This window comes from Pyrgilauda ruficollis, unplaced genomic scaffold (assembly GCF_017590135.1).
Source record: "Pyrgilauda ruficollis isolate IOZ18807 unplaced genomic scaffold, ASM1759013v1 scaffold8, whole genome shotgun sequence".
NCBI lineage: Eukaryota > Metazoa > Chordata > Aves > Passeriformes > Passeridae > Pyrgilauda > Pyrgilauda ruficollis.
The window spans coordinates 7,423,052-7,450,863 of NW_024529932.1; the positions used below are offsets into that span (position 1 = coordinate 7,423,052).

The 27,812-nt window shown below is 39.4% G+C and overlaps 1 protein-coding gene across 1 annotated transcript in view; it reads right to left on the reverse strand.

Annotated features, from left to right (window-relative positions):
- Positions 1 to 23,870, reverse strand: part of DDX10 (DEAD-box helicase 10) — a 153,382-nt gene extending 129,512 nt beyond the window's left edge. Inside the window, exons 1-9 of the mRNA XM_041487417.1 lie at positions 23,625 to 23,870; positions 19,219 to 19,279; positions 18,850 to 18,980; positions 17,152 to 17,310; positions 16,577 to 16,697; positions 15,254 to 15,443; positions 13,067 to 13,193; positions 11,628 to 11,790; positions 10,217 to 10,301 (exon numbers count right to left, since the gene is read on the reverse strand). Of these exons, the coding sequence (XP_041343351.1) occupies positions 10,217 to 10,301; positions 11,628 to 11,790; positions 13,067 to 13,193; positions 15,254 to 15,443; positions 16,577 to 16,697; positions 17,152 to 17,310; positions 18,850 to 18,980; positions 19,219 to 19,279; positions 23,625 to 23,810 (1,223 nt within the window). The 5' untranslated portion in view covers positions 23,811 to 23,870. The remainder of the gene's footprint in view (positions 1 to 10,216; positions 10,302 to 11,627; positions 11,791 to 13,066; positions 13,194 to 15,253; positions 15,444 to 16,576; positions 16,698 to 17,151; positions 17,311 to 18,849; positions 18,981 to 19,218; positions 19,280 to 23,624) is intronic.
- Between the last annotated feature and the right edge of the window lie 3,942 nt (positions 23,871 to 27,812).

Below are 27,812 nucleotides of genomic sequence, written 5' to 3' on the forward strand. Positions count from 1 at the left end.
TGAATGATCTGATATCTGCAAAAAGTGTCTGTTAAATCTCTTAACAATCTTTGCATTTGTCAAGAAAAGTCTTGATTGCACTGTATAAACGTACAAATAATGTTTTCAGATTTCTTAAAGTTAGCCAAAGGTATGGATTTGTGTAGTTTTGTTGCTGGTGGTATTTCTTACCCCAGAGTGCCTGACTTGTCATTATGAAATTGTTTCTTTATCATATCTATTTTATTCAGTGTGCAAAACACTGTGAAAAGCCAGTGTCATATAAATCAAGAAGAAATACTCAAAGGGCAGAGAGTGCAGATATCCTCTCTACAAGCCACAAAACCAACATCTGCAATGATACAGTAGAGGAAAAACCATTCTATGCTTGTTTTGTTTTTATAGCTTTCCAGCAGTATCCACGAGACCACTCTGAAACAGGATGCACGATCAGATAAACCTTCACTCTGACCCTTAAAAGTTGATTTTGTATTATTAGTGCTAAATTCATTGTATGCTGAGTCAGTAATTGCTTCATAAAGTACAAATCCTAAAGGCACATTCCATAGGTAATTCACCAAAAAAAGCCAAGCATTATATCTGGTATCTGTGGATACCAACTATTTCAATGTTTACATTAAGTCTTGCAAAGCCCTTATGTAGACAAAGTAGTACCACAGCTAAGTAAAGAAACAATCACATGAAAATATAGAGATGGAAAAAGAGGAAGTTTTCAAGCACCTCTACTTTCTCATCTTTTGCTACCTATTAAGGGGGAAAAAAAGCAACATAAAAAAATTTCTCAGAGCTAAGTCTTCAGAAGTTCTAAAGGACTGAAATACATCTAGTAACTACTGATGCAGTGCAATCCTTTCCCATACATGTATTGGAAACACTCTCTTTTAAATGCCAATAGTTTAAATATATTTGAAATTAAGGAGGAACAGTCTTTGCCCATTTTATACCACAATCATGACTTAATTAAAACAAATAGTTTAATAACAACACTGTTCTCCAGAGCTAAACACAAAAATGAAAACATCACAGAATTGATAAAGCTAAAAACCAAAGGATCTTAAATACCCTCTGGGAAGGTTTGTATCTGTTCACTGAATGTTCAGTTAAAGAAAGCAAAACACAGCCTATAAAAAAGGAGGTTTAGTTGGGCAAAGTATTATCTTCTTTCCCCAAAAAAAACCCCAAACTCATAATGTGCTAATCAGAAAAAATTTGTGTTGAAGATCATCTCAAGGAGAGAGGCTTCAATGGAAAATTTAACTTTTCCAAAGTGTTCCTTCTGCGTATTTCATACTAAAATCTTCCATACTGGCAAACTCAGGAAAGGACAAGCTACTAAAAACTGGCATGAACACTAACAAGAACAGTAAGACCTGTTCAAAATTTGTTTCCATTACAATGCCTAAAACACAGGAGAAAAGAACAACCCTTACTATCCTACAGGAATAAAAGTTCTCCACTAAAGCAAACAAAGGAACATCTCTGTAATTATTTTCAGCACACAGATAAAATGTTTAAACCTTTACAGATGATAAAGCAATGAAGTAACAACCTTGGTTACTGTAATTCTTCAGCAGGATGAAGACTGCACTGACTTCTGCAGATGAGACAATATTAGAAGTTCTCCCTATTCTTGCCGACTGCAGCTTCCAAGTTGTCCATCATCACCAAAACCAAACATCTGTCCTAAAATGCTAATTTACTCTGGTGATTTATTATCCAATAAGTATGCACTTTGACTCTGCTGAAGAAAAGTAAATTAAAAACCTGAAAGTAATCAAACTTTCTTGGACTGTGTAATAATTGATGATATCCTGTCATGTCTTCAAGGTGATCAAGAAACCAGAGAAGGGACTCATCTTTGCACTGTGATCTTAACAGTCTCTAAGGATATATGATTTATTCCAAGTCCATGGAAAATTGCATCTTACTTGCAGAAAGTCTTCAGGGAAAAAAAAAAAATCACTTCTAGTTCATATCTGCTTTGTTTTCTAGAGTCTACTGACTTCAATATGTTTGAAAAAGGCAAACAACTTCTCTGCAACTCAATCACGACTTACAAGCAGGAAGCTGTGAAAATCATCATTAGTGCTATAAAGCAAAGGGTTATATTTACAGTGACTGCAGATGAGAAAAAGAAAGATGCCTACAATCAAGAGCAAGTGCCAAAGGCAGACAAAAAGGAAGTGGAATAAATTACTTACAACAGTGTGGTAGTGGCTAATTACAAGTTGAGAAAAATGGTTTTAAAATGTTCACAACACCATTTCCTTAGCAAAGAAACACAAAGCATTGCCAAATAGCTTCACTTGATTAAAAAAAAAAAAAAAAAAAAACAACAAAAACAAAAACCCCCAAACACTAAAATTAAGAGGATAGTTTATGCAGCATGACAGAATCTATCTTAAACTTCTAAAAATCACCCTGAGCCAACAGCTGGTATCAAACATGAAGAAATAGAATGGCAATAGTCCAATGAAGACAGGATGAGAAAAAAATGGTTTTCATGCAGGCCAAATAGATACTCAATTGTTGGCTAATTTTAACCTATCTTAACCCATCCTTGATCAGATCCAGGCAATGGCTGCATATACCCCTAGGCATTAAAGCAAACATTACCATTATCACAAAGGCAATAAATGAAAATATACTGATTGTTAATCAATTCCACCTGGCCAAGCAGCTAGAATTGAGCTTGTCCTAACTAATTCAGAGTACTTCTACATCCTTGCCATGACCATTGTAACATACAGTTCAGTCATTTTAATTCTCAGGGACATATGAGTTGTGGTCATAACAGAATAAAACAGGAATGGGAACCATCTCATGATGGTCATCAGACACCAGTGTTCTGCTCTAAAAGCAAATATCCAGTAGGAAAAAAGTCATGAAAAGGGAACCGTAAGGATAAGGTGCATGGATATGCAGACTTTACAGGAAACGTTATACAGGTTGTCTCAAACAGATGTATTACAACATGTTTCCCTAACGTTTGTATTTCAGAAGATATAAGTTGATGCCAAATTTCCAGAGTTAAAGGCAGTATTTCTGCTTTGCTTGGCAAGAAAAAATCATCTATTTTAAAAACTGGCAAAGGAGAAAACAGAGGATGAGATAATCATAAGATTTGGAGGAGGAGGGTCACAGATATAAAGATACTTGCATAACAGTTTCCTGAACTGGAGTATTTCCCATCACAGAAAATGCATTATACAGGAAGTGATAATGTTTTTGAAGATATTTACCACACATGAACATGCAGGAAAAATAAGTATAATTTTTTTTATACTTTGGACATCACACATTTACCACTATACTCAAAAACAAGTATTTTGTGGGTTTGTTTGTTTTTTTAATCTGTAACTTGAATAGAACTTTACCAGGCTGACTAGGTTAAAGATCTAATTTTAGCCTAACTGGGCTAGCATGGATAGCATCAACATATGTTGTCATCTTATCTGTCCAAAGACATAGAAGGAAGTAAGGTATCATTGCAAAACTTGTGAGCTTAAATCAAAGCCCATTTCCAAAAGTATTGCATTCCAAGCCAACAAGCCACCTTCGAATACTTTAGCATTGCAGAAACTCTCCACAGTAAACCTTTTCAGAGAAAGGAAATTGGGCACTAGGGATGCCAGATCAACTGCTCAGCAGCCTCATTCTCATCCAGACCAAATCTGCTAGAGATTTTCCAGAAGCGAGTAAGAGACTGCTCTCCTCAAAACACTTAAGTCAGTAAGTTAAGCATTTAGAACAGCATCAAAACCAATCCCAATAAATGTGCCTGATTCTGCTTGTGCATGATGATACACTCTAATTATATATTTTCACTCTTCTTCTAATGGACCCTTTGTTTCTCATACTTGCAAAACTATAAATACAAAACTACCAAATAATTACTTCCACTGTGAAGCCAAGTTACTCACATGTAAGGCAATCATTTATTCACTACACACCATTCACAACCTTCTCAGAACAGAAATAATCTGGACAACTTGATTTTGCAAAAATAATGCTCCTTAAATCTTTGCATGTAATTTTCGTTTCAATAAACAATCAAGAACAAGACAATTTCATCATGCAGAAAAACTGGTGAGCAAAATACAAAAAGCAGCACAGACTCCTGTTTCTCTAGCAAAGATTTGCCCCTGCAAAGACTGAAAGAAAAGCAGTGAATTATTAGCTAATAACCTAACAATCATGCTTAATACAAGATGGATTAGGAAAAAAGAGTCAAGTTCTACTATTTCTAGTATGTAATTTATATTTAGATTTGAAACTGTTTTCAGTTTTTTTTTAAAACAACTACAGAAGTGAAGGAAAAACCATTCAATTGATGTAGGCATTTGTCTGTGTTACACTGCTCCAGTATACAAAAAAGTGCAAGACATCTATAAAAATATATCCAAAACATATCAGAATAGATAGTTTTATTCTGAGCAGATCTGTTTCAATCTGATACACATAACAAATAAATATGTTCACCCACACACCATCCTTTAACAAAGAGAAACTAATATCCAAATCTACCCCCAAGGGCTTCTACAGAAATACAATAATTTATACTTTGTTTTAAAACTCAACCATTAACTCTGACTATATAAGCTACTCTTTCTACACATATTTCTTAAACAAAGTAACAGTTTTAGGTTTCCAACACCAGGCTCAATTCATGAAAAATTTTATTTCCAATCATAATACCTTCTGGGCCTTGTGACATAATGAGGACTGGTGAAATCTAAGCTTCAAACCAAGAAAACAGTATTTTTCCAGGCAGGAATAGGAAGAGTTTTATCTGCCATTTATTATAACTTCTACACTGCCAGGCTTCTTTCATAATACAGATTTGCTGGTTTTTTAAATGACAAATGAGCACAGAAAATAAATGCGTACTGGAATTTCTATCCCATCTACATGATCAATGGCCTCTTTCTGTAATATGCATTTCTGCTTAAAACAACAAATCTTTAATAAGAGATCTGTGTGCACTGCAATCTGAAACTGCGCTGTACAGCAAGTCCTACCAAAGCCGCCCAACAAAAGTTACAGGAGACCAGAAAGTGTCTTGACTATTCACAGCTGACCCAATGCAGCAGACAGCCAGTGTTCACTGTAAAGTCCTCAGTTCACCCAGGAAAAGGAGCTTCTTCCCATGGATTGTGAACAGTCCGACATCCCACAGAGCATTTAAACAACAAAATGTGAACTGGCTTCCTCTTTTTGTTTTGCTTTAGATCACTTCTACTCTCCATTGAATAGACCATAGTTCAGCATCCCCAAAAAATTACCAGTAAATTTTGCTATGAAGTCAGAGATTAATTGGTTCAGTTGATATCTTCTTTTCCACTGACCATTTAATATCCTTTTTCTGTCTGGAAAGTAGCCCACTTATACCTACTGGCAAGTTCAGAGAACCATCTGTGTTCTACTCTCCCCACAGAACCACAGTCCCCTTCATTCAGTCATACTGGGTGAGTGTCCCTGCTTGCCAGTCTTAGTCACAAGAAATAATGAACAAGAATCATCATTGGTTCTTGTGGCTCAGCAATCTTATCAAGTTAGTCTTAGAATAAACTGATCTCAAAAGGCCTTGGGAGGTTGTTGACTCCTCCAGCCTACACTAGAAGCAATCCATTACCCACAGCAGCTGTGTCCACTCTGCTGAGTTAAAATACATGTGCTTATTTATTTTGTTATTCCAGCTAACAGCACAGCTTCACGTCAGCAGGTAATAACCTTGGCCACTTAATTGTTCAGTGCACAGGAACATTCCTACCATTCCATCAGGAAGCAAATTTTAGCAGATAACACAGTGCCAGTCAGTACAAATGCAGCATCAGAGCCCACTGTCAAGAATGTAGCTAGGATACAGCGTTTAATTTTAGAGAATTTAATAAAGTGAATTCCAAGTTAAATGTGGTGTCAACAATGTCTTGTGACCTCCACTGGCAGCTATTTTTACTTAACTTGAGGTAGGATGATGACTTGACTGCAATATAATATGAGATGGTCTTAATACAGTATTTATTTTTAAACAACTTCAAAGTGTTTCAGTGGGTCTTAAAACAAAAATAGAAAAATAATCAAAACAAGGAGTTGTCATCTTGGCTGTCCTCATTATTCAGGACCCAAGACACATATCCCTGAAATTTTTCCCAGTTAAAAAAAGAAATAAAAATCAAGCTTCCACAATTGAAAAATATACTATTAAGTCACTCGCATTTTTAAATGCTTTATTGTCACATTACTCTTAAGGCTTATTAGTCTCACTTTCACACATATAATGTGCAATTACTTAAGGAGCGCCCCAGTGAGCACTACTGAGCTTCAAAGCTTATACTACATGACAGTGTAAGATCATTCTACCGCCCTGCCCTTTTCACCTGTCCATAATTTGTCAGGGATCTGTGTTCTCCGGTACTCAAAAAGAATCAAAATACACATTCTTCTTAAACGTCTTTAGTCATACCTCTTTTGGTCTAATCATCATACCAGCCACTACAAAAATGGCAGGTAACAGAGTATTCTGCTTTGGGAAGATGGAGTTTTACTGCTCCATTTGTTTTCAGAAATATAATTTGCTAAAAGAAAATAAGCATGCCTGCATGCACACTGTTTATTGACAACAACAAAATTACAATTACTTTCCTAAGTCAGTGTAAGCACCTAAGAAAGCTAGCCAACTAGACTGGATTAAATACCATCAGAAATCTGAACCAGTCAGACCTAAATCATACATAGCTCCAGACATACCACAGATAAAAACTGCAGAACAAGAATACTTATTCTGTTTAACATTCCAGTGCCAGTGCCTTTAAAAAAAAGACTCCTGACATGAAAATCACTAAACTCAAGCAGCAGTTTTTAATAGTCGCTTCTCAAGCAAAAAAAAAAAAAAAAAAAAAAAATTAAACATTAAGTGGAGGGATAAATGCAATGTCAGGAAAGAAAGAAAATAATTACTGAGACTTGCCAGAATATAGGTACGTCCAAAATTGAAGGTAGTTATGCATTAACAAAAAGATAAAATAAACTTTTTGGTGTCTTGTCTCACCAATGCAATCATGACTGGAAGAAAAATATCCCCATAGACTTTTTTAATGCCCCACAACTTAGACATTATGTTTGGAAAAACAGCTGGGGAAAAAAATGAGCATCAGGGTGCCTCAAAAATTATTATCTTCTGCTGTCCCCTAGTGGCACTGTACCTTCTTTCACAAAATTCATCAAAGAATACTTTCAACTGTAGGCTTCATAGGTTACAGAACAGAAGGCATCAATAGAAATTAAAAGCCAGAAGAAATTAGTTTTGCAGGCAATTGCTACAAGCAGCTTTTATTCAGAGTTTTTGAAACTAAATCCCACAGGAAACACTGTAATCTAGTGTTTTAAACCACAGACTTTTCTAAGAAATTGTGTGGCAAGAATAACACCAAAGTATTTATTGGACTGCCCATGATATTGTCAGTATTTTAGAACATCTGTCGGTGAACTATTTAAGACTTTGAAAGCAACTGGAAGAAACAGCTTCTAGTTACTCTAATCGTAGCATACCTATCAAGTTTATTAAAAAAAACCCCACTCAATATATGTCAGTTCTACTACAAAGCAAAAGCATTATTGGATTATACCCAGATTTTCTTGGTCTTCCTTAACCATAAATCAAAAATGCAGGAGTTGCAATTTATGTTCTTCAGCAGAGTAAAATGTAAATGAAATGTTTCTTAGGGAACACAGTGGCCTTATCCACTTAAAACTGTCACCTCTTGTCTTAGATCAAGCTTTGCAAAATTGTAAGATGTATGTGTTCCCACACATACATGGAAAACCAGCCCCTTCCCCAACATATTTTCTCTCCTTTCATATTTACTTTCATATCACAAAATAATTTGACTTCAAAAGTAAACAGTATTTGGCATCCCAGTTTTAATTACAGTTTAACACAGCCCTTTAATTAGATGAGATATTTAATTTAGCTTTCATTCCATGCAATTATATTCTCATAACCCATGAAAATTTGTAATTATCTCTAACCTCATTAATGAGGACTACTAAATTGCAGTTCAGTTCATTTTTATCAAGTTTCCAGAAGAAACACGAGCTTCTCATATGAAGTGTAGCTACTGAAAACAAAAAAAGCTTTCTACTCAACACAGACTTCAATGAGAAGTACATTCTCAATTACCCACATCAAAAACTGCATTAGCATATTTACTTATTGCACAGTATTTACTTAAAATTATTAGACATCTCCCTTGTTTTATTTTCAAAGATTTATTTAATGCTATTAAGATTCCTAAACAAGTTTCCTTCCAGGACTTTTTTACCTTAAGGATGGAGACAGCCTGTATGTTTCTTCAAAATGAATATCCAGTATAGGCAGAACCTGCTGATCCTTGCATGAGATTAGGAAACAGAAAATATCCATGAAGCTTTTCCTACGGAAAAGCTTTCTTTTCCACTGTCAGTCAACACCCTCCAGCTCACACAACTTGCTCAGATGTACTCCCAATTTCCATAAGGTCTCCCCACTGAAAAACTGACTTAGAAGGAAACGTAATCTACATCCCAGTAAGGCGTCCAGCACAGCCCACAGTCCCTGAGACAGACACCCTGCCCCAATTTTCTGTCCAAATCTGTCCCTCGAGCAATCACAGAAGGCTGTACTTAAGAGGCCACTGAAGACAGACCCTTAAGGTAAGGTCGCCAGGCTAAAGTCCTCTCAGAAGACATTTGAATAAAAGCATTCTGACAAAGAGGAGTTCTTTGACTTGGCACCTCTTTAGAGCTGTTTCCCCATGCTAAACTTAGTTAAAATTGCTCTTCTCAGCTCCTAATGAGAATTGGGAAAAGGCCTGAGGATTACAACTCCAGGGAGGTGCTTTACTGAGTGACACAGCTCAGAAAGAGCTCAACCAGTATCCTAAACCCTGCCAATTAAACATTGTGCCAAATACATTGTTTTGCTTCCATGATGACAGTATGCCATAAAGACAAAATTACAAGCCTTCCATGGAAGCCACACAGGATTAAAAAAACACAGAAAGAGAAAAAAGAAAATATTACAGAACTCTAACCACGCCTATATGCTTTTCTCTCAATTGGTATGCATAAGATTACATCTAAATTTTAAATTAGCAAAATAGCTATGTGTTTTATCTAATTATATACAACACTTACGGACTTTGTTCACTGACAGGTTTTTTTCAAAGTCATTTAAAAAATTTATCATTCCCTTCTACCATAGAAGACCAGAAAACTGAGAGCAGAGAGACAGAATGGGGCAGAAATATTTCCAATTACAATGAAAACATGGCTAAAACATCTACATTTTGAAAGAGTGCTGGAAGTGCTCTTTGTGCCCATGGTACAGTCACCAAAATTTACAGCCTTCTGATCTAGGAACGCAGATCTCAAATTCTTATAGTGTTGAAATCCTATTCTAAGCAACTGCTCTGTCATTAGGTTTGACAGCTGCCTATATTGCAAGCTGTACTACTAACAAATTAAATTAGAGACAAGATATAATGCTAGGCCTCACATTTCATCCTTCAGATAATTGCATGAGGTTTTTGATCTCCCGAATTATATGCAGCAACAGCTTCTGTTTCACTTAAAATCTACTTCAGAGATGAAGGACCTGGTTTACAACAGTGTATCTGGGTAACTCCATTCCATCATAAAGGCTTAGCCACAAATATTTTAACTAAAGCTATGCTTAAGTATATAATTCCACAAAATACTCAGAAAATTAAAAATTTAACCTGTAATTAACATTTGATTCCTTCCTCCCAAATTAAAATAAGAAGAACTAGCTCCATTCTTTTGAAGAGTCTTCACAAAGAAATTGGATCCACAGTCTAAAACATTATTTATCTGCAAATGTCAGTAGCAAAACAAGCTTTTCCACCCACAAACACATGCAACTCATCCTTTGAGGTAATCCTGCCAAGGGAAGAAGGTTTTCCATTTCCTCTATTAATCATCCCTAATCAGATGGAATAATAAGGGATATTTTTGTCGGCTGTAACAACTCTCTGAAGCTCATTAAGAAATTATTAAGTCAAATCATTACTCCTAACTAATCAAAAGGGCCTTTTAGTGATTTTTCTTTCTAATTTATATCTTAATGTTTTTCAAGTGAGTCTTTAGCCAGTGATCTGTCCCTACAGAGATCTTGTTTTAAACATTAAAATACTAATGAAAAGTAAAAACAAACCTGGCTGTCCTTCCCACTCTGTGGATATACGTGTTTGCATCTTCTGGACAATCAAACTGAATGACCCAATTCACTGCTGGAAAATCTGTGTAAAGAAAAAAATACAAAAAGTAAGTTCACTGGACTCAAAACCCCCCTATGCAAGAGCATTAATTCCAGTAAGAACCATCACTTGGACCCATTTACAGACATTAGGTGCAACCTCTGAAATGTTGCATGCATTAGCATACATAAACAATCATTCTCTTCATCAAAGAAAGTTACATTAATTGTATGTTCACTTCCTAAATTATGACAGTGCAATGAATGGAACATAATTTCACACTTGACAAGAATAGACATGCTTTGTGTCACACAGATGATAAAACACTCTATGGTTAACAATTATACAACAATACCTGACCCACTTTTAATCCTCACTGTTAATATGCTACGCCAGTGGGGTCTGAAGTTAGCTGTGGTGAGACTGCATCACTTCAGCTGTCACATACAAAAATACAATAGCCCCTCTTAAAAATGGGAGGAGGTGACCAAGCCTGACAAAAGCCAACCTTGACTGTGAATGGTATTAATAATAAGCATTTTCTAACTGCTGCACCTCACTCAGCAGCAGCATGCTTTGCACTGAAACCAAACCTGCAGCTATACTGTATTCCAGAATTATACCTACACTCTAAACAAAACTAATCATACACAAATTAGATTTCAGCAGTATGGAAGGTACGAGAACCAGTCACTGGGGAGATTTCAGCAGTATGGAAGGTATGAGAACCAGTCACTGGGGAGATTTCAGCAGTATGGAAGGTACGAGAACCAGTTTTTATTCCTGACTTCTGCTTGTAAAGCACCTTCTTTCTTTTTGTAACATACTGACAAAACCTCACATTTTGGACAACAGAGTTTGCTATCTCAAGGAATGACTGGACTCCTGAAAAGTCTTGTGTGCCTCCAAGAACTAAAAGGAAAAAAATTTTACGCTAATTTATTTTTCTGTCTTCTTATCAATACAATCCTATAATGCCACTCATCTATCAGACATGAAAATTTCAGGTTTCCATTTCCACGTACCAGTAGGTTAGCAATTTTTCATATCCTGTGAAATAACCCACAGGATACAAGCATATCAGAAATACTTAAAAACTGCTGGAATCTTGCCTTACAACATGTAGTAAACAAACACATCACTGATATATCACTGTTTACCTACCACATATTTCTCTGGGATAAAAAGAAAATCTAAGAACAGACGAAATGGGCTGCTTCAGTAAAGAAAGCAGAACTCTAAGAAGCATCTCTATTTTGAGCTCCTAAGCAAACTACAGCTTCATTTTTCAAAAACTGGGTCAGTCTTCAAAGTATAAAGTCTTATAAAACCTCAACAGGTTTAGCTGCAGCTCCTACGGGTACCTACCCAGGCCACGAGCTGCGATATCTGTAGCGAAAAGCACTGCTGCCTTTTTCCGAACAAAACAAGTGTAGACTTCCATTCTCTTCATCTGCTGCTGCTTGCCATGGAGGGCCAGGACAGGAAGACCAGGCTGAAGCTTACAGAACACTCTGAACAGATACTGAACCTACCCAACAAATCAAGGGAGAGAAGAATCACCATGCACTGTTAAACATTTTAAGATCATATACAGTGTATACAGCAAAGGAAATTGTACATCAAATTAAATAAAGTTTTCTCCGCATCAGAGAAAAAAGATGTTGAGACCTTGTTACACAACCAGGTCGAAAGACAAAAACAACTGTGGAAAAAGACTGCCATGCCTTTTGATGGCATTTCCTAAATGAAACCAGAGTAGGTAACAGCAAGAACAATTTGGGACGTTAGTACGCCGGCAGTACACAAGGGACCAAAGTATGAAAGTCCACCAGAAGCACTTCTTTCAGACTGTACTGGAGGGGTGTTGTGTTTTATATCTGCAACTCAAATCAGCCTACAGTCTCAGTTTACTATTTCAAATGTCAACATGTTCTCTTGTAAAATCAGCCTGTTTACTCTTACCTACAGTACCCATGATGCAGCACTGTTTTACAGCAGGCAGCTACCTAATATCTTTTTAAGAAAGTAGTTACATAAATTGTGTATATTGCAAAACAGCTGCAGCTCCAAGAATTTCTTTACAGCACAGCTGACTACTTCAATGTACTCACCAGTCAGCTGCAGAACAACAAAAACATTGCAACCAACCTCTTGCACAGGTGAAAGGATTGCAATGAATATTTACTAGGCCATTGCAAAATGGTCTATTGTAAAATACTATCCTTGTATTACACTAGCAAGCAATTTTTGCACTGTAAAATAATTGATACATGCAGTAGTTATAGGTACAAATACCTGTGCCAAAGAAAGACCTGCAAATAGCTTCAACAGAGTGGTCCCAGGACACTTATACAAGCAGGTATTTAAAGGATTACTTGCTATGTAAGAAAAACTTTTGCCAGTACTATTTCACAATCACACCTTCTCAAACAGGCACATTTAAAAGCTTGTAAGGAGAGCAAGAACAATTACTGAAATACTTTGTAAGCTAGCTATGAAACATGTCAAAAGACAGAATTGAAGTAGCTGGACATTAACTTTTAGCATTCATTTTTAACAGACCGTCAAAATGGCTGAGAACACTCAGGTCTCCAGAACCTTCCTGCATTGAGCCTGGGTCACTGAACTGCCTCAAAGCCAGGTCCTGAATGACATGCAGCAGTAGGTGATGTTTTGTTCCTCCAACTTCCTGTTGCAAATTAGTCCACAATCTCACCTCTCTGATGCATTAATATCTATATGAATATCTTCATTTTATCAGCTTTTAAATTCTGGGGCAGAAGGAGGGAAATAAAAAAACATACCTCTTTACAGCTTGCAAAAAACACAATGCTCTTCTTTTTCAAATGAGTTCTCAGGAAAGAGTATAGCATGTTTACTTTTTGCTGAAGCTCACAGACAACATAGTTCTGATCCAAAGTTGCTGGGGTACTAAAGAAGGAAAAAAAAAACCAAAACCACATTAAAAAAGTACATTTATATAAATCACAGAAATGCCTCACCTTTCTTTCAAGCCAAGAGTGTCTTATACACACTCAGAAAAAGGAGAAAAGAAAAGGAATCAGGCTGGAAAACTCCCACTTCGAGAAACAAGTCTTATCAGCTTCATTTGAAAGCTACATCAATTCCCTTATTAAAAGCCAGTGGGGAGGGACAGATGACTTTTGACATTACTTCTAAATTCATTTACTTCCAGCAAGGCAAACTTTCCATGTCTAAGCAGCGACATTCAAATTGCCTTGATTTAAAATGCAATTTTGTCTATTAGTCCTATTAAAGCATCATTTGTGCTTAAGGCAATGTCAAAGCAAAGTCTAATCATGCACAAAAAGAGAGCATTGATGTACTTCTGCTGATTGCACTGAGATGCAAAGTGACTTTCTAAAGCTCTGAACTGTCATCTGAACTCACATTTCTGTTCTTAAAAGCAGAAATAAAACAAAAAAAATTATTTGGGATATTTGCCCTTGAAACACATCTAAATGCTCATCTCTTACAGTCCCTCTACTTCACCCTAAACAGACTGTGTGAATTCAAAATTACCTTTCTAAAGGTGGTCACTTGGGAGGATGAAATTACAAGAGACTCCTCCAGTTTTTATTCTGCTATTTAATTTGAATTACGCCACAGCACTTTTTGCTTTCTACATCCTTCAGAGGAAATTGCTTTTATAAGGCAATAACCTAAGGCAGTAAACTCTAAAACAAATTAATACCTGCCTTTCTTTTAATTTGGTTTGTTATCTAATTGCATTCTCCCAATACTTAAAAAAATTAAATGTACTTTAAAATAGACTTCACCAAACTTGGGAGATCTGTGAAACAGATACTTGCCAAAATGAAGACTCCATACAAGGCTTGTACATTCTCTTCTGATAAGAGGGTATTAACCACACTTTTGCTTTCTGGCAATCATGTTTATTTGAGATGCCTTTGACAGTACTACTGATTTAAAAAGGTATTTTAAGTACAATACAAAGATAATCAAATCAAATAGTAAAAACTTCTTCAAGATTCAATGTGGTTCTGCCATGCATTTTCCTGATGATTTCTTGTTTGCTCCTAGGAAAGCCATTTTTATCTCTGTGCTTCACCTTTGTCCTGCATCTTACATATGGAAATATGCATATTTCATAGAAGAGCAGAAAAAGAATCATCCATGCTCATAAGTAACTTGACACTCATATGATCGAGCCCACAGAAATGCAAAATAACATTCTTCATTTGGATTTCAAAAGAAAATTATGTGCCAAAAAGCAACATTCATTTAGTGATACATTACATTTTCTGAGCATGGCACACCACATACTTCCCTTCCAGCAAGGGCCTCCCATCCTACTCCAAACTGTAGGGCAGGACAAATCTATCTTGTGCACACAGGGCCAGAGCCCTAAACATGCACAGAAAACGCAGCACATCAGGAAGCCATGGGAATTACTGCACGTCAACTAACAGCACGTGCTTTCTTTTGGGCTCCTAATACTGAATACACAAACAAGACTGCCATTCTGCACTTTCCCATGTGGAAAGCACGTCCTTGGAAAGCTGGATTTACAAATGGCACACAAACTGTATCTGTGCTGGTTTTGCACAGTAAGCACACACATACGGGAGGCAAGGATGCCGAATAGCAGAAAAGGAGTTACTCAGAACAGAGTGCTGCTAGACCCAGCACACTGGCTATAATCCACTCTGCAGCTTCCTCCTGAGGAAAAAAATTTCCAGGCTAAGAAGCCTAAGGAGTCAAGACAAGCACAGGTTCAGTCTCCCTGTAGTGATTCAGTCAGAACTAGCCCCCTTATTTGGAAATTCCTTGCTTTCAGGAAGGCACACAGCAGCATCAGACACTGATCCAGCGATGGATGCACAACACAACCTCTGATTCAGGGTTGTGAACTGTCACAGTAGCAGTTCAGGGAACTGTCACAGTAGCAGTAGCAGGGATCACTATCTAACCCACCCCAGGGGAAAAAAAAAACAATCCCAACATACCTGAATTTGGCTTTCTCATGAACCCAAACATATTCTGGATCTTTCAGACTCAGCCGTGCAAGATCCTTCACAGATTTTGTTTGTGTTGCAGAAAAAAGCAAGGTCTGGCGTTTCTTAGGTAGATTTTCTATGATTGCATTCATTGTATCAGCAAACCCCATGTCTAGAATTCTGTCAGCTTCATCAAGAACTGGATTGAAAGATAAATTTGAGAACAAACTGCTTTTAGATTTACTTATTAAAAAACTCTACATTAAATCCACATAGCACAAAATTCTATCTGTACTTAAAATGCAGAGATTAAATTAACTACTGTACATTACAGGGGTCTCTTTAGATATCCCTGTATTTCATAAAACGTATTTTTAAAAATACTTGCAACAGAAATCATGGTATTTCCCATAATCTATGCACTACAGCCCTCAGTTTCATGTGCAGATGCAAAAAGATCAGCATCTCAAGTGAACAGTTCGGCAATTTGCAAACAACTCTCTGTCCTTTTACTGAAATAGAAGCACAGAACGTAAAACAGTGTTGTAGTATTTGTGACAGAGCAAAACACTCCTGTACCTAAGCTGAATTTACCATTGAAATATGGGGTATAAACCGAGTACCATGGAGACAAAGCTTTAAAAAAGCCTACATTTAATGCAATTCTTGTCTAACTGCCATGAATTGTACTAAGTGTAGCAAGCGTAATTTCACATTTTATCAGCTTCATTAGCTTCTTAATTGCTTCTAAGTTCCTCAAGCTACACTAAAGATTATGCAGTTCTTAGAAGCAGGCAAACCTTTTCATTACACTGGAAATTTTTGTTCAGGCTGGAAAGATGAAAACAAACAATGTTAACAATGCAAACAAAAGAATAAAAGGAGTGGAAATCTGTCTTAAAACACAAAGAAAATGTTTTCTAGAACTGGTCCAAAATACACACACTGAAATGGATATGCTATATAGCTAGTTGATTACCATGTCAGGAAAGACGCAAGAGCCATAGCCAGAAAGGTAAGTTTAGCATTAGTAAAGACAAATGTTAAAGATTATACAGGGCACTACATTGGGGTTTGGGTTCCTTACTAAATCCCCTGCTTGTTTGTTCTTATCATCCTAGGGATGGCATGCTCAGCAACTGCTTCAGAGAAAATACACACAAGAAAGGGGTTTTGCTGTTTTCTAATTTAATTTGAACTTGTGCAAGTTCAAATGCCATTTCATCTACATTAACATGAGAAGAATAAACTTTTTATGCAAGGAAGTGCTGCACACAATCATGAGCTGTTACAATATATTCCCGAGTACTTTCAAGTACTTAAAAAACTTACTCAACATTTGCAGATCAGATGCATAGAAATATGATGTTTCATCCATGTGTTGTAAAAGCCGTCCTGGAGTGCAAATTAGCATATTTATGTGGTGGATTCTTTCAGACTCTTCCTTCAGATCCTGAAATTGAGTTAATTCATCTCAGCTCTAGTTGTTCAGACTAGAAGTCCAGTACCAGAGACAGTCAGGCCAGTTTAACCTATTAACAGCTCTTAGAAAGAATAAACAAGGAGCAGCTTTCCTCTTCCCACAGCTATATCACCATTTCCTCAGTAGGCTCACATCTCTGGCTTGAGGAAAAGGTATTTCAGAGTAATCTAAATTAACAGGATAGTCCTGGAAGACTTGGCAGGAAGGTCCATCCAGTCATGGACACTGCAAAGACTTTAAATATACCTCAAAAAGCTTCAGAAAAGACACAGAATACACTTAAGAAAATAGTGGGTCACTGATAGGTTCCCATTAACCACTCTCCTCCTTGACTCTTCAAGCCCAGGGTTTCCTTCCTTAACTAGCACTTAATAAAGCACTCAACTATGCTTCCATACAGCAAACTCCAAGAGAGGACACACACCTTTCCTCCAATGATAAGGCCAGCTGAGAACTCATGATTCTTCCCCACTTTACGCAGAACCTTGAAGGTTTGATATGCCAGCTCCCGGGTAGGCGAGATTATCAAAACCCCCAGGCCATCAGCTGAAGTCCACTGCTGGCGATAGAGGAGTTCCAAAGCCTGAAAGAAGTGACCATGTTATCACCACAAAAATCTCAGAAGGAAAATGTCCAATAAGTTGGTATCAAAGTTCATTTAAAAAAAAGACAAAGCCACGTTAATTAAAATAATGACATGAAGAAACATCAGTGCACACTTTGCATAGTTGATGATATATAAATTCTAACTGATGGTAATGATACTTGCTGTTAAGCAAAATTCTCCAGTACCAAACTAAGACAGACAGTAATAGGTGGGAAATCATAAACACTTCACTGCACAATTAATCCTACTCTGCTAAATTCTGGAAATTAGGCCATTTATATGATAATAGGAATCAGTACAGAAAAATATGAGAAATTTCCCTGCTCTTGAGGTTTTGTGGGAACCAGGAACAGAATGAGCACCTGGAAGAACGTTAATTATTGAAGCTTTAAGTCTGGCTTATAGACTTGAAGCAGTATTATCCACACATTACATACAGAGCATTCCAACTCAGGTTGCCATACAGTTCATACCAGGATTATACCCCCTCTTATGAATTCATGCTGCAGAAACACTCTATTAGTCAGCTAATCCTAACACAAGGACCTTACAGGTATGAATATCTGAAGCCTTCTGAAATACTGAGAGCTGGTAACCATACTTGCACAATTAATTTTTTTCTACTCCTCAGCTCTTCAGCTCCTCTCTTAGCCCTCTTCTCTAAAAGGGTTTTAAAATAAGGTTTATAAAATTAAGTACGTCTACTCTAAATAATAGAGTAATCTCACTTGTTTCTTAAATTCACAAGACTTTTGAAGCCACCAACATTTTTTTTTATTCTCTACTACTAAGATTTTTTTAAAGCAGCATAAAGTATAAATCTTCTTTACTACAGAGGTTTTCAAAGCACCTACTACTGTTCTCACAGTGTTCAACACAGAGTAACTCCACAAAAAAAAAATTTAAACCCTTTGGGGTTTGTATACTTATATGGGCACTTTAAGCACACATCTCAGCTGAAGAAATGAAATGCACATCATGATGCTTTGAGTAAAACTGTCAGACATGTACATGCATTACAGGGATTTTCATCCTACTTTTCTGCTTGCACCTAGAAGTGATTTCCAAGGAGTTGACAGGAAGTCCACAATCACTACAGTTACCTTTGTTATATAAGGTCCAAATGTTAACATTTTAAAGGAGTGAAAACCAGTCATTAAAAAAATCTAAGGAACTGAAAATCACCATTCTGTTTCATACACTTAGTTTTCAAATGCCAGAAAAATTGGACAACTAGAGTTGCACTAGGAAAACATCCTTGAGAGAAAAACAAAGCACTTTCTAAATCACACAGGGTCTACTAATGTAAGGATCACAGAATATTCCTGGCATCAAAAATACACTTCCTTCATAAGCTCAAGAAGCTTTATTCAATTCCTAAGTATCTTGGCCTTCCTGAAACAGATCAGCTGGATTTTAACCTTTCTCTCAGGAACTACTAATGTAAGCTGACTGACATCAGTATTTCAGAGATAACTTGGTTTGAGTAGAAATAGAAGGATGTAAATTACTTACTGGAACAATAAAAGCCAACGTTTTGCCTGATCCAGTCTTTGCAGCTCCAAGTACATCTTTACCTTGTAAAGCCAAACCTATGGTTTGCCTCTGTATCTCTGTTACCACACGATACTGAGATTCCTGCAGTCCTAGTGTTTGCAGGGTGGGAAGAGAAGAGAGAGTGTGGGATGGGAAGAGGAACAAAAAAAAAGAAAAAAAGCTATTCAATTTTGTCTGACCCACAACTGCATTGCTCTGTTTAGAAAATGCTATACATGGCAATACTTACCTAAAACTTAGTTTAAAAAAAAAAAATGTTCAGATGCAGATGAACAAGGTATTCCCTTTTACCTATATTATTTTTCCAAAGAAAAGTTCTATACTCACCTTTTAGGGTTTTCTTTGACAAAGGAAAATCTGAAAATCTTTGGATTTCACTTGCATTTATCTGAAACAAAACAATTTTAATCAATGCTCACAATCCAACCGTAAGAGAGGAACTGAATAGCATTCTACAAATTGGTGTTAACATAAATATATTGTTCAGTATGACCTGATTCAAGTTAGCTAGTCAGGCAATTTATACTAGGTTTGACATAATCTAAACCTGGATTTACCATAAACTATTCAGTAAGTAATTATACACCTGAATAATGCAGGCTAATAGCACAATTTAAAGCTCAGATCACCATGAAATCATTGAGAAATTTAGACTGAAGAGGACCTCACGAGGCCCCTGGTCTCCACCTTACTAGAGTCCAGATGTCCTTTTCAAATCCCAGCAGGGATCTACCGGGAACATATGCTCACCCTTGCTACAGGGTGTATTTGGGTACTCAGAGCTGCAGCAATATTACATCTACCTGACTGGGAAGAGAAGAGTTCACCTGTGTCCTGAAGCTCAGCAGATTCACCAACCTCTAGCACTCAGTGTATTTAATTTTTTAGAACTGTCCTACAGGGTTAAAAAAAAATACTAAAAAAAGTAGTTGATTGTCGTGGCACCTACTAACTTAGTTCTCTGTATGCACCCATATTTGAGAGCTGTTAATTACACACACACACACACACACACAGAGCCCTTCCTAAAAAGTGTTGCTCAATGATTTGCAAAAATGAAGTGTCAAGTAGAGCTCTTGGAACAACTGTAGTATTTTCAAGGCTGTTGCAGCAGATGTGAACAGCTTTCACTGGCAAGCTTCACAGCTAATAGTAGCAGGACAAAAAACCCACAAAACTCAAGAAAAAAAAAACAGAACCTACTGAATTTATAAAGCCTGAAAAAGAAGCTAGACTACACAGCTTTGAATGCATGCTGACTAAAATCCATAAACTGAGATTTCTAAATGTCAAACTTGGAGCTTACAACTCATGCATTTCTAATAGGTGTTGTTTATCTCTAACAAACTGCTGAACAGAAGTCTCCCAAATCAGGGACCAAGCAAAATAGTCTTCAGACCCTCTGACATCTTGTGTTAACAATTCCAGAGAAGGCTTCAGATAAAGAGCTACTGAGCTGTCAGACCAGCCTTGTATCTCCTTCAAGTACCGAGCCTTTTACAAGCCCTGCCTGTAAAGTGATAGAAAACTGAGAGGTTATAGCTATTTAGAGCATCTAAATCACAACAGCACTCTTTTCAGCATAGTTTTCTCCAGTAAAATCAAGACAAGCAACTTAACACATGACTTTAATCTCTATAAATAAAAGGTAAGAACAGGTAAAAGATAATAATGCCCTTATTAAAACCTGGTTTTGACACATTTCAAGGCCAAGCACTCGTAAGGTAGATTTCAAGCTTTCACTGTGTCCTAAAAGAGCAATTAAATCTTTGCCATACATTATTTTGGAGGAGAGAAAAAATCCTACCAGAATCACCATAAAAAAGGTCTTTTTTTTGACTTTCATAAAATTGGAATTCTTGACAAGTATTTCCAAATTCAGTTGGTAATTCCCAGTCTTACTATTTTGCATGCTAAACATTTACAACTCAGTGATGTATACTGTTTCTGGTTAATTTTAGATACGAGACTCTCTGCATAGAAAAACAGTAGGCCTACAGGAGGGAAAAGCGTTTTACTAACATCAAAAAAGAATTCATGCAATTGATTACGTGCAACTAAATGGATAGGTTTTAACAGGTTTGTGATACATCAAACAGGTTATTGCAGCAATCTGAAATTGTTCTAAATAATTAAAGTATTTCAGAAGTCAACTTCTTTTTAACTCTAGATGACTCAGTAAGAACAGATGTATTAATCAAAAAAGAAGACAAATATTGTTCCACTCTTCTACCTTAAACTTCTCTAAATCAATTTAAAAATCATTACAAGCGTAAGCCTAGCATTTTCAAAGATGTCCAAGGGAAAAAAGTGAGAACACTATTAAAAGAGCAAGGAATGTTGGGAAATGCCATGTCACAACACCTTCCTGTATTACTTCTCTGCCCTACATACTTGCAGGAGCTGAATAATGTTATGTTGTAGTACCCTTAAACTCCGAAGGTACTGATATATTTTCAAGTCATGTTCAAATGAAAGGCATAAGAAGGACTGATATCTGAGGTAGATCTTCTGATAGCTGTATTCCACATCTGCATGCACCAGTGGAAAACACCACCAACTTCTACTTAGTTTTTTTCCCTGTCCAAAGCTACTATCTCTGCTTATCTGCTGGGAACCCATAACTGTGAGCTCTCTCCAATCACCTCCAGATGAGAGCAGCCAGCTCATTTCAAATAATTCAAACACTATTCTGATCTAACTCAACTAATTTGATACCAAGCAGACTGGAACGGATTTTTCACAAACAGCTCCCCAGCACATCAGTTAGGTTGTTAATGCTTTTCATGAGCACAACTGTTTGGAAAAGACCATGTCCATCAACAGCCCAACAGTCAGGCAACAAAGTCACTGAATCAAAAGAAAGCAGCTCATCTGTGAACATATAACACAGAAAATGGTCCCATTATATGGACACATTGAAACTAAATCTCACATTTTCCATCTATGCTGCCACATGCTTGCCATCACATGTCAACAAATGAAAAAAAAATCCAGTAACAAAGTATAGTGGTTGAGTCTTCATTATTAATTCTGTCTTGCTTATCCACTTATCCAATGCAGTCATTCTCACACATGAAATCAGGGACAGGAGGTCAAGCTGGATCATCTTGCCTCCACCAACCATTCTACCACTATTCCATGCACACATAAATCTAACCCACACACAGCCTGTGTGCCAGAGACCCCAGCCATGGCTCTTCACAGAGAGGAGCTCACCCAAAAGCTTCCTACTTCCCTTGTCCCTAAGGGATCTGCATCATGCAGAACTCACTGGAGACCACTGATGATCCAAGCACATGGCACTTCTTCACAATTCCCACTCCTACTTTAACCAGATCCAGGGTAATATGGAAGAAACACTGGAGACCCAGGGGAAAACCTTGTCAGGGACCAGAAAAGACTATCTGAAGGACTGAAGACAGAAAGTTAGGTGGGCATTCAACCGTATGTTCACAGGCAAGAGAATCCTGGAGCAAAAGGACAGTAAAGCCGCAGCAGAGGCGAGACCAAGAGCCCCCACAACTATCCTAAGACAAGCATACATTTACTCACTCTTAAGTCTGATGGAAACATGCCTGAACCTTACAAGCCTCTTTTCTTCAACACCCAAAAACACACATAAACACAACCTTCCACTATCCAATCCCCACCTATGCTGCCCCAAGCTGCACAATACAACACAACTATGACCCATGCCCTGAAACAGACACATGTGTAGTCACATTAGTGACACGGAAACATCCGTAGACATTCACATAGCCAAGGCTAGGAGTAGAGGAACATGCCATTTGTTTTCACACAGCAAAGCAAATGATCCAGTGAAGCTCAAGAATACTAACTCGCTGAATCTTAACTAATGGACCTAACATGACCTCTTTACGATAACAGATGTGTTTCTTCTATACCTCTTGTCATTACTGTCTGCTCAATCAAATTACAACCACCAAATAGTCATTACCATCAGCTGTGCCGAGCGCTGCGTAACCAAGTACAACTGCCCTGCAAACTCACAAAAGCTGGCAGGAGGCAGAGCAGCACCACAGGCAGCACGCATCTAACCCGTTATTCACAATTACAGTGCTTCCACTTATCAGTGTGTTTCCAAAGCCGACTATCTGTCGCAGGAATTCAGGGGGCTCTGAGAGACAAAACCAACACCACTCACTTCAGGTCTCGCATTCAAACATCTATTTCCTGACTCGAGGCTAAACATCACATTCATTCATACTGATAGCTTGCCCGTCGTGCTATGGAGACAACCGTGCGCTATGTCCAACACGGAGATACCCACGTTGCCTGGTGAGAAGGGCCAAGCGCCCCTGGTTACAACCTGCTCCAGCCTCCCCCTCGCTGCCATCCCAGCCACACACTCCCCTGCCCGAGGGTCCCACTGCCCCCGGCTCCACAGCCTGTCCAGTTACCCTCACCAAAACCCCTGGAACTGCGCCTGCTGGCCCCTCCTGCTCTGCCTGGGGAAAAACAACAGAGCCTCATCCCGACCTCGTGACAGCAAGAGCTCGCCGCACAGCAGTGCCGCCCGACACACCTCTTACCTACGGGCACCTCCAACAGCCCTGCCGACCAGGGGGCTTCCCACCGCTGCCCAGAACCTGCAGATACCATCCCCCCTCCCTGTTCTATCCATACACACGCCACACGAGGAGAGGAGCCCCTTTTTCACAGACCGCCGCGCCCCCCCGCACAGCCCCTGGCTCCCGGCCCGGCCGTACCTCGGGGTAGCGCTGCACCAGGCGGCCGATGTTCTCCCGCTCCACCTGCCACTCGGGCTTCTTCCTTTCCTTGCGCTGCAGCCGCAGCCTCTTCGTCCGCCGGGTGTATTTCTTCTTCCAGCGCTCGAAGCTGCGCACGGGGTCCATGGCGGCCGCTGCGGCCCCACCGCCGCCGGGCCGGCCCATGCTGCCCCGCCGCCCCGCGTGGGTCGCGCTCGGCCGGGCCGGGGCGGGGCCGGGCGCAGCCGGAGCGCGTCACTGGGGCCGCGCCGCCGGGAGACACCGCCCCGGCCCGGGCTCCGCCGCCGGCAGGGTGGACAGTGTGGGATGTAACTCAACGAAATGAGTTCGTGCTGCTGCAAGGAAATTGAGCTGTGATAGAGATTATAAACCGGAAAGGAAAAAAAAAAAAAAAAAAGCCTTAATAGAAACGGGATATGTGATTAGTGCTGGCATAAATTTTGTCCTCAGCAGTGTGATGGTGTGGGGGAATCACAAAACCATGGAATGGATTCGGTTGGAAAGGACCTTAAAGGTTATCCAGTTGCAGCCTCCCTGCCGTGGGCAGGGGCGCACCGCTCACTACACCAGGTTGTTCAAAGCCCCATCCAACCTGGCCTCGGACACTTCCAGGGATTGGGCATCCACAGCTTCTCTGGGCAGCCTATTCCCGTGCCTCACTGCGCTGACAGTGAAGAACTTCTTCCAAGTGTCTGATTTGAACCTGCCCTCTTTTAGTTTGAATCCGTTCACCCTTGTTTTATCACTACTTGCTCTTCTGAAAAGTCCCTCTCCAGCTTTCTCGCAGGCCCCCACCAGGTACCGGAAGGCTACAGCTAAGTCACCCCAAAGCTTTCTCTTTTCCAGACTGAACAATCCCAATTCTCTCAGCCTTTCTTCATAGGAGAGGTTCTCCATCCCTCTGACCATCCCAGTGTCCCTCTGTACTCGCTCCAGCAGGTCCCCGTCCTCCCCGTGCTGGGACCCCAGAGCTGAAGCAGCCCTGCAGGTGGGGTCTGAGCAGAGCAGAGGGGCAGAATCCCCTCCCTGGCCCTGGATGCAGCCCAGGACACGTTTGGCTCTCTGGGATGTGAGAGGACGCTGACAGCTCATGGCCAGCCTCGCATCCATCAGCATCACCCAATCCTTCTCAGCAGGGCTGCTCTCCATCTGTTTCCAGCCTGTGCTCATACTGGTATTTGCCCAGACCTATGTGGAGCACCTTACACTTGGTGCATTTAATTCTCATGAAAGTCACACAGGCCCAGGTCTCAAACTTGTCCAGCTCCCTCTGGATGGCATCCCATCCCTGAAGTGTGTCAGCCACACCGCTCAGCTTGGTGTCATAAGCCCCTTTTTAGATACTGGAAAGCTATTATTAGGTCTCCCTGGAGCCTTCTCTTCTCCAGGCTAAACAGCTCTCTCACCTGTCTTCATAGGAGAGGTGCTCTGTCACTCTGATCATCTTTCATGGCCTCCTCTGAACTCATTCCAAGAGGTCCATGTCTTTCCTGTACTGAGGACCCCAGAGCTAGAGTGAGTACTCTGGAGCTGGAATCAGGAGGAAGAGTTCCATGGCAAGACTGTTAATGTTTTATTTGCTCATTCGTTACAGGGAAAAACTGACAAATTTGGAAAAATCAAAACTCAGCTGAAAGACATAGAGTGGGGCTCGTGTTTAAGGTGCTGGGTTTAAGCTCTGACATTGCTTTGACCCTTCATAATACAGCTGTAGTCAGTCTTAATGGCCTTGGCTCAGCGCCTTGAACTATGCCAAGGGTTGGCAGAAAGTTACAGGGAAAACCACAAACAGACAGAGTTGTTTTACACTGCATGGTGTAAGGCTGGTGTCTATAGGAGGCACATATCTCTCAACCAACTAGATCTAACCAACCAGCAGATTTATATTACGCTATCTTTACGTTCACCAGTTTTTAACCCCTCCCAACAGGAAGGTTTGCATTGCTCTGCAGTTGGTCAGCGGTCAGAAACAATTCGCTGAGTGAGCTTTAGCCCTTCATCAGCACACGGAATTAAAAACAAAAACAGGCTGTGGAATTATTGTGCCACATCAGGAAGAGAAAATTACAAACATATTTATGCAATGGCATAAGACGGAAGTAAACACCTTGATGAGGGGAACAGTGAAAGACTCCCAAAATAATTGCTGTCTCTGATGAGGGTTTGGAATTCCAGAAAGCCAAGGGAAAAGGGAGTGTCTCTTAATTAGCTCCACTTTTGTCGTACATATGTTGAGCGTATCACTGAAAGATGTTTTCCCTCCTCCCTGAGATCAGGGAAACCTATGATCATAAAAATGTTTGGTTTCCCTTTAAAGTCCATGCAGTTACTAATTTCAGGAGGGAATGGAAAAATCCCCCTTGAATATGCCCCAGGGAGATCTCTCCTCCCAGGTACAGCTTTGAATGCAATGTTTTTTTCTGGGGGGTTATTGCTGTCCAGATGAATAAGTAAGTATACTGAAGGTTTTATTCTTGAAACAAAAACGGTTTCATCCAAAACTGCCTGATAAAAAGCTGCTTGTAGGAGATGCTGATCCACCGTGAATGATGTGCTTTGAGGGATGGCTCATGTTTCCTACAGTTACAGCACATTACTGTGACATACAAAACAAAGTCCCAGGCTAGCACAGTCAGACTTTCACAGGGCTCAGCTGCCAGTTTAAGCATTTTATGTCTGCCTGTAAGAGAAAAACAAACAAGCAAAACCCCTCCTGTGTAGAATTCATCTGTCCCAGCACTGGAGTAAGTTTACTCTTTTCCTTAGTAAAGGTACAGTAGAAGTGTTGTGTTTGAACATGCTGTCTTTGCCCACCTGGTCTGTGTTTTGCCTGCAGGGCTCATCTCTTTCATAACAGAGCAGCAGCAGTAGTCTGTGAGTCATGACAGACATAAATCCTCAATGAAAAAAAAAAAGTAAAATCATATCTTCCCATCCTTCTCCTAAAACAACTTTTTATTCTACTGTCATGAATGCTTTGGAAAGGTTCTGAAAAGCATGAAAGCATGCTGATGCTTTTTAATAATTAATTTGCTCATTAGCCAAGAGGTCCATATACCAAAAAAGGAAAACAGAAAATCAAAAGGGCCTTGTCCTGTGTCCCACAGTACCAGGTAAAATGCTGGATGGAGCTCCAGGCTGGAGGTCTGGGTGCTTGCAAGGGCTCTGAAACCACCCTGCTATTTTCTCTGCTATCCTCTCACCCTGAGGGGCTTGCCTGAGAAACAGCCAGGAGTTTGTAAAAGTTTCCCTTTTGTACAGGAACAAACTCTATAAACTCTCTATTAGAAACTGTAAAATTTCTAAGACATTTGAAACTTCAATTGTCTTGTAATAGTACTATCCCTAAAACTGTGGCAAAACCAGAGGTCCTTCTGAGAGAGATTAAGAGAAGTGATAAATGATGGAAATAAATTATTCAATCACAGATGTTTTCTTGTAATTTGCAGAAATGAAGGGAGTATAGGTATAACAATAACAGTAACAAGGCCCTGTACATGACCACAGAGAAGAAGGCAGCAATTTTTCACTTTAAACAAGACCTATTTCAGGAGCAGTCATTCTCTATAGATTTCACTTTCATGTATATTCCATCTTTCCTACTCATCAGTACAAACATCTGTGTGTTTCGAAAGAATTCCTTATGGTGAGGAGGACAAGGGGCACCAAGTATCAAGGTCAGGGCCCTGAGGGCACTCAGAGACCATAATGGCCCTGACCAGCCTCACCTCAGTCCTCCTCCTACACCCTGGCACAGCTCCACCCTGCAGCTTCAGGCCCTGTCTGAGTTATGTCACATGTCATGTTGGTCCCCAGCTCAGCCATGGCCATGCCTGTCCTTGGCCATAGATCCCAGTGGCTGGGACCCAGAGCTGCAGAATGACTTCCTGGCTTGCCCTCGGTCCTGCTTTTTCACTGTGGACAGGCGCAGTCATCAGTGACTCTATCTGACCCTGCTTATGGCCACCAGACCTCATCCTGGTCCTCATCCTTATCTTGTCCCTGACCAGGAATTGATTTTTCCAGCTTGACCTTGGACCTTTTCAGATGTGTTTGATGAGTTGGACTCTTGGTTGACCACAGCTGCCAGTTCCCTCACTCAGGGGCTGGTTACCAGGCTGAGGTCCTGGCCCTTAGGGAGCAGCCAGTCCTGGCCCTGCCCTGACA